Source organism: Coregonus lavaretus, assembly GCF_964263955.1.
Source record: "Coregonus lavaretus genome assembly, chromosome: 3".
NCBI classification, from domain to species: Eukaryota; Metazoa; Chordata; class Actinopteri; order Salmoniformes; family Salmonidae; genus Coregonus; species Coregonus lavaretus.
In genome coordinates, this window is record NC_139990.1 from 59,083,996 (window position 1) to 59,091,922 (window position 7,927).

The 7,927-nt window shown below is 38.1% G+C and overlaps 1 protein-coding gene across 1 annotated transcript in view; it reads right to left on the reverse strand.

Moving 5' to 3' along the window:
- Positions 1-3,379, reverse strand: part of LOC311119627 (zinc finger protein ZFPM2-like) — a gene marked incomplete at its 5' end in the record, with an annotated part of 126,649 nt that extends 123,270 nt beyond the window's left edge. Inside the window, 2 exon segments of the mRNA XM_084157765.1 lie at positions 3,276-3,357; positions 3,359-3,379. Of these exon segments, the coding sequence (XP_084013891.1) occupies positions 3,276-3,357; positions 3,359-3,379 (103 nt within the window).
- Positions 3,380-7,927: the final 4,548 nt, after the last annotated feature.

Here is a 7,927-nt window from a genome sequence, read left to right on the forward strand (position 1 = left end):
CCGTACACTCCACAGAGCTGGCCTTTACGGAAGACTGGCCAGAAAAAAGCCATTGCTTAAAGAAAGAAATAAGCAAACACGTTTGGTGTTCGCCAAAAGGCATGTGGGAGACTCCCCAAACATATGGAAGAAGGTACTCTGGTCAGATGAGATTAAAATTGAGCTTTTTGGCCATCAAGGAAAACGCTATGTCTGGCGCAAACCCAACACCTCTCATCACCCCGAGAACACCATCCCTCATCACCCCCAGAACACCAGTTTTTCATCGGCAGGGACTGGGAAACTGGTCAGAATTGAAGGAATGATGGATGGCACTAAATACAGGGCAATTCTTGATGGAAACCTGTTTCAGTCTTCCAGAGATTTGAAACTGGGACGGAGGTTCACCTTCCAGCAGGACAATGACCCTAAGCATACTGCTAAAGCAACACTCGAGTGGTTTAAGGGGAAACATTTAAATGTTTTGGAATGGCCTAGTCAAAGCCCAGACCTCAATCCAATTGAGAATCTGTGGTATGACTTAAAGATTGCTGTACACCAGCAGAACCCATCCAACTTGAAGGAGCTGGAGCAGTTTTGCCTTGAAGAAAGGGCAAAAATCCCAGTGGCTAGCTGTGCCAAGCTTATAGAGACATACCCCAAGAGACATGCAGCTGTAATTGCTGCAAAAGGTGGCTCTACAAAGTATTGACTTTGGGGGGGTGAATAGTTATGCACACTCAAGTTTTCTGTTTTTTAGTCTTATTTCTTGTTTGTTTCACAAGAAAAAATATTTTCCATCTTCAAAGTGGTAGGCATGTTGTGTAAATCAAATGATACAAATCCCCAAAAAATATATTTTAGGTTGTAAGGCAACAAAATAGGAAAAATGCCAAGGGGGGTGAATACTTTCGCAAGCCACTGTATGTTCAGACTGTAAGTTCACAATACAAGCTGTGTCAGTTAGTGACAAGCGGTTGAAGATCTTTTAGAAAATATAGACATTTGCAGTAATGTATTGACATTTTGCTGATACTGCAAAAATAAAAAAAACATAACTGTTGAAAAATCTTAATTGAATATATATGGATATTTTGTTGACAGCCATGTACAGTGCAATCAATTACTGACTAATCGTAACCACTATTAAGTAAATTCCTTATGTAGCTCTGTTGGTAGAGCATGGTGCTTGCAACGCCAGGGTTTTGGGTTCGTTTCCCATGGGGGGGGCAGTATGAAAAATGTATGCACTCACTAACTGTAAGTCACTCTGGATAAGAGCGTCTGCTAAATGACTAAAATGTAAATGTAAAAATAAAATAATAATTTACACACACACGCACACACACACACACACACACACTGTGTAAATAAAGTACCTATTTCTCCCTCTTCCTGTATCCACATTACCAATCACACTATTACTGGAATAGACATTTCATATATTGAAAAAAACATATATTTTAGAGTTGTCTAAAATAACTTGAGAGTGGACAGTATTATTTTTTTTTCTCATCATGTCTATGAGTCAGACAACAATAAGACATCCCAAAGGAGCTTCCTCCTACCTGCTCTTTCAAATAAACGCAAGTCTGAGGACAAGGGTTTCCCAGTGAATCAGCCCAGCGTAAATGACATGGCCAATATAGAATAACCACATAGACAGTCATACAGCTAAATGACATGGCCAATATAGAATAACCACATAGACAGTCATACAGCTAAATGACATGGCCAATATAGAATAACCACATAGACAGTCATACAGCTAAATGACATGGACAATATAGAATAACCACATAGACAGTCATAGAGCTAAATGACATGGCCAATATAGAATAACGACATTGACAGTCATAGAGCTAAATGACATGGCCAATATAGAATAACCACATAGACAGTCATACAGCTAAATGACAAGGCCAATATAGAATAACCACATAGACAGTCACACAGCTAAATGACATGGCCAATATTGAATAACCACATAACACTGTTTATACAGTAGGTGTTCCTTAACACCACAATTCACTACCCTGCTTATAACAAGAAATGTATGATGAATACGATGAATCTTTGCCAATACAAAATTAATAAAGGCACAATAAAAAGTCACCGTTGTTTTCAAGTTTCTAAAGAGAAGACCTCTAATGAGCAGACCTAAAATGCAACGTTGTTATGACCACCGTGAGTATGACACACTTCCACTGGGAAGCCTGCTAGGCCATCCATTTCAATTCCACATTTGTAATTACATACACATTTCACAGTTTGTTTAAAATCACAAGATATAAAATCCATATAGAGCAATTCTGTCTCATGTCACTTGGTATTTCACTCAAAGCGTTGGTATTTGAAGTGACTGAAATAACCCTTGAATTATCAGAGATCCAGAGCCACAATGCTTTGTTGAAATGGGGGATGAAGCACAGCAACAAGTACATGTAGTACTATCAAAAACACTGTCCATTGTATTTGACATATAACTTGTAGTTATTAACACTTTTCGGTATTTCTCAATGTATATAACCTGTCCAGTTATAATTGTGTATAACCAATTATATATTTATACAGTGACACAATCACAACCTATATCTGGGTTCATGCTATTGTTGTAAAGTTTTAATTTAGGTTTTATTTATTTATACAGTGTGTGTGTGTGTGTGTGTGTGTGTGTGTGTGTGTGTGTGTGTGTGTGTGTGTGTGTGTGAAGGGGGACATTACCCATTTGGTGTAGGCTATTCGGTACATCTGACATATTTCCTTCATTAGTATTACTACATAATGGCTTTATTGCTTAGGTTTAAGATATAATACTTCATTTGGTTCATTGGAAACAGAATTCCAAAAATACCGTTTGCAAAGGATATGTACTCTTTAGCTTTAGGTGTTTAATGTCTGTAGATCATATTTATTTTCACAACAATATTATCACATTATAATATATCACAAGAATAAAAAATATCCTGATTTGCTTCACATAAATAATGTCAAATATTATAAAGTAACCTATCCACTTACTAGCAAACACCAAGCAAACTTTAAAATACCATAGTCTCGCTCCTATATTTGTAAACACATCATTTGAAAAATCAGAAGAGGGAACACCTTTCTCATGTGATTGATCAAAACCATAACTCATTTATCAATGAACGAAACTACATCAACAGTATCAATTAAGTCTGGGATTGGCAATTGACATCGGTGCCGAAGTAACTAGTCCCTCACTAACCTAATTTAACTACTCCAACAAGCTTTGGTAGATAACAGAAGGACAGCGAGGCTGTAAAACTTACGTTTAATTTGCCTGGGGTTGCTCTGCTTCCTTCGGGACATGCCTGCTCGGAGCTGGTCAGGAGATCCAGGTGTAGCACTGACTGATCGATAGGTTTTGGTTCATCCAAGCGCCGGTAGGGTTTGTGATGGAAATTGAGAAAGAAAGGGTGACGAATTATGGACACTTTTTTCACAGAGTATGTAGCTCTGTCTCTTTCCTTTCTCTTCCCCTGCTCTGCTCTTCCCTGCTCTGCTCTATTTCTCTCTAGCTCTCTCTCTCTCTTTCACTCACTCTTTCTCAATGGCGTTCTCCGAGATGAGGCTGCACTGAGTTGCGATCCGCACGGACTGACTGGGGAGGTGAAAGCGTTTCGCGCTTTTGTTTGAAGATAAGGTTTGTGCCTCCACGGGTACCGTAGCCACCGCTCTTAAACTTGACTTTTAGCGTGTGCTACCCAAGTAGTGATTTCTTAATTGTTAACTACTAGTGGAATGTCACATTTTGTGGGGTTAGCCAAATAATACTCAACACATTTTGAACCACCAATATTTGGCTCGGGTTTTGGATGGGCGTTTCAGTCGGCTCATTCTGATTCCCACCATGTCAAACTTGAAAAATGTCCGTTTTAGTTTTTAGATAAAATAATTAGACACTACTAGATTAGTATGAATTTTTAAGTTATCTGAAGGATATTTTATTTGTTCATTTATAAAACCCAACTGATCATTTCATAGGCCTAGAGTAAACATAAACAGCTGTAAAATGTTGCACACACAGACAGAAGCTCTCCCTCTCTGCACACACACAAACACACACACAAACACACACACACACACACACACACACACACACACACACACATGCTAGCCTTGTAATTACCAGACTGATTACGTCTGTGCTATCCGTGCAGCGAACACTCATGTAAGCTCGCGAGATCAGGCGGCTTGCGAGGCTACACATGCACACCTTACTTTGTTCTGGACTCTGGCCAATCCTGACTATCAGAATATGACACCATTGAAGCTTCAAATCATTGCATTGTAGGAAAAGAAAAGTACATTTCATATTTGTTGGTTTATTAAAATTGCATAGTAGACCTACTTTACAATGTAAAATGCGTTGAATTCCAAATTGTCCCTCCGGTAATACTGCTGCTGCAGCCTACCACCTTGAGTACATTTTTTAAATTAAATTTTTATCCCCTTTATTGGTATTACTCTGACTTTAAGTAGCATTTCTTAAACATTCACAGAAACTAGAAATCGACTTCTTCAATTATTCAGTTGAACTGTCAAGTAAGGTAAGCAAGTCACCTGTGAAATGACCCAATCCAGGACTTTGGAATATAATTGAAAGGGTTAACTAGTCAACTATGCTGCATCCTAAAGGGATACTTCAGGATTTTGGCAATGAAGCTCTTGATTTACTTCCCCAGAGTCAGATGAACTTATGGATACCATTTGTATGTCTCTGCATCCAGTATGCAGGAAGTTGGAGGTAGTTTCGCGAGCCAATGCTAACTAACGTTAGCGCAATGACTCCAACTTCCTCCATACTGGGTGCAGAGACAAACAAATGGTATCCATAAATTAATCTGACTCTGGGGGAGTAGATCAAGGGCTTCATTGCCAAAATCCCAATGTATCCCTTTAAGGATGGAAGCATTTATCTTCTTTATTTCAGTTGGCCCCTGCCACTGCCTTCACTTTCCATATCCCAGTGACCAACATTGAACTTGCTTGCTCCTCTCCTGGTGACAGACAGTTCTTGTCATGTTCCAGGTTTAGCTAAAAGTGCAAGATACATGTTTCAAAATTGCCCTCTGAATGTAATTTCCCACAGTACTGTAAATTACACTGTATCAAATTACAAATTAGACTGAATCAAATCAAACTTTAAATGCACTTTAAATAAAGTTTGATTTGATTTAGTCCTATTCTTTCACTTAGATTTTTTGGTTGAGATGGAGACGAATCCAACATATAATTGTTTTATTTGTAGGCACAGATGGAACTATCCAAGCAAAATATACATCTCCTTCAAATGTTGATATTTGGTTGCGTTGGCACACAATTCAATATCACTAATTATCATTACATTTTAAATCAACCAGAGCTTGAAATCCTAGGCCTATTGTATTGTCTATTTGTAGTGGAATTCTGGGTTGAATTCGAACAATAGCTATTGATGACTTTGAAAATGCTATATAGGCCTAATTAACATAATTGATGATCAATAAAGTATGGTCACATTTCATTTGCTCTATTAAACCTACCCTTTGGAATGACTTCGATAACAACAGTAAATCTACAGTATTTAGTTTTTAAGTGGAGATCTCTCAACAATCATTCTCATTCTCACGATAGCACATTGGCAATAGTCAGTGACAAATATCATAGCTAAATTGGGCTTGGTTAAAACTTTGGATGGGAGACCAAAGGGTAGCTGTAGATTCTCCAGTAGGAGACGCTGCCAAGCCTAATATATATTTTTCTGATAGTGGATATAACGTTGCAATATCTGACATTGTTTTAAAGGTACAAATTCAACATATTTTATGCAAGGTTTGTCAATGTGGAAATGTGGTTACCATGATGACATAATCCTGTGGTTGAAATTTCACCCTCAAAACAACGTTGATGACTTTGTTCAAATCCAATATATTTTCCACGTAGATTCCACGTCACAATAGTTTCCAAATTACATTGAAACAACGTTGATTCAACCAGTTTGTGCCCAGTGGGATGTGACTTATAGTTATAGAAAAATATTAATGTAAATACGCCCTGCTACAAGCAGAAAACTAGTTATGGACGAAACAGAAATGTGACATACAGTATCTGTTTGATAGTAACCCTGAATGATGAATGTGTCAACTATCTTGTCATCTTTTTGGCTAACCACTTTGGAACATTCTAATCTTTAAGTGCATCTACAGTAATCTTTAAGACAGAACAGGTTTAACCAAAGTATAGTGCCATCGTTTTCAGGAAGGTGTACCCATGGCGATAGGAGAGCAAGAGGCAGACTAAGGGCAAGGGCAGGGCAGCCACCTGAACTGAAGGCAAACAGTGAATCTGAGAAAAATGGCTTTAAAGTTTTTTTTGGTTCTCCAGCCAAATATGTTGTAGGTAGAGAAGTGATAATGCACTGATGTATTATCTTACGGTTTTTGTTTTTCAATCACTTTGGCACATTTTTCAGATGTAAGTGTTAAATTTTAAAAACTCTTAAGTACAAAACTCTAAACTGATAACACTTGTAATGCCCCCTATCTTATGTTCAGAACCTTTGATTGTGCATTTATTGGGGTTTCACACATCTGTCACCCCTGAGTCATTCATGCAAAATCAAAGTTTCTGTGAAATACCATGATGAGAAGATTTTGTTTAGTCACCAATACATCAGATAATGATAAGCTCACCATGTAGTCATTTGAACTACCATGTAATCCAATAGCAAAAAAATACAAGATACACATTTCAAAACGTATTTTTGAAGCGCTGAATAGAAAGAATAGCAGATGGTAAATATCATTTTCCATACAGTATTTGAATAGAACTTGACATGAAGATTTAAAAAAATATATTTGAATCCAATGGCAGGTTGTGAGCATGTTGAGAAATATGTCAGTCTTACAGTTTCATTATCCTTATAAAGTATATATGTAGGATCAATCATCAGAAATAGGGGTATTGTAAAGCAGTTGGCTACTGTAAAAATGCAGCATGCAACATTGTACAAGATCACTTCCTTTTTTTTACGTGACTTGTCAACTGATACAGTATCGCCTGTCTCTCTGCTTGAAATTCATCAGCTCAAAGTGTATCAATGAAATTCAGATAATGAGTGTAATATACTGTTATATATAACCCAGGTATTTCAGCAGTGCATTGTACACTACACTATCATTCCAAATGGTAGCACATAGAGTGACTCTTTGTCCTATTGAAGCACACTGGCTGATGGAGAATGATGATGAAGTATTTAAAGCTACATCCATATATGATTTGGTTTTACCTTCCAACATAAATGTATGTCAAATTGATAGAAGGAAGGCCCAAAAAATTGTCAAAAACTCCAGCCACCCTAGTCATAGACTGTTCTCTCTGCTACCGCACGGCAAGCGGTACCAGAGCGCCAAGTCTAGGTCCAAAAGGCTCCTTAACAGCTTCTACCCCCAAGCCATAAGACTGCTGAACAATTAATCAAATGGCCACATGGACTATTTACATTGACCCCCCCCCCAGCTGCTACTCGCTGTTTATTATCTATGCATAGCCACTTTACCCCTACCTACATGTACAAATTACCTCAACTAACCTGTACCCCCGCACATTGACTCGGTACCGGTACCCCCTGTATGTAGCCTCATATTGTTATTTTATTTTTTACTTTTTATTTAATTTTTTACTTTAGTTTATTTAGTAAATATTTTCTTAACTCTATTTCTTGAGCATATCCCACTCCCCCTTAAACACCCTCGGAGAGTGGGGTCACAGCCAGGGTCAGCTATTATCGACGGCGATCCTGGAGCAAAAAGGGGTTAAGTGCCTTGCTCAAGGGAACAGCGGTAGATTTTTCACCTTGTCGGCTCAGGGATTCCAACTAGCGTCCTCTCGGTTAATGGCCCAACGTTCTAACCGCTAGGCTACCTGCCACCCTATATTA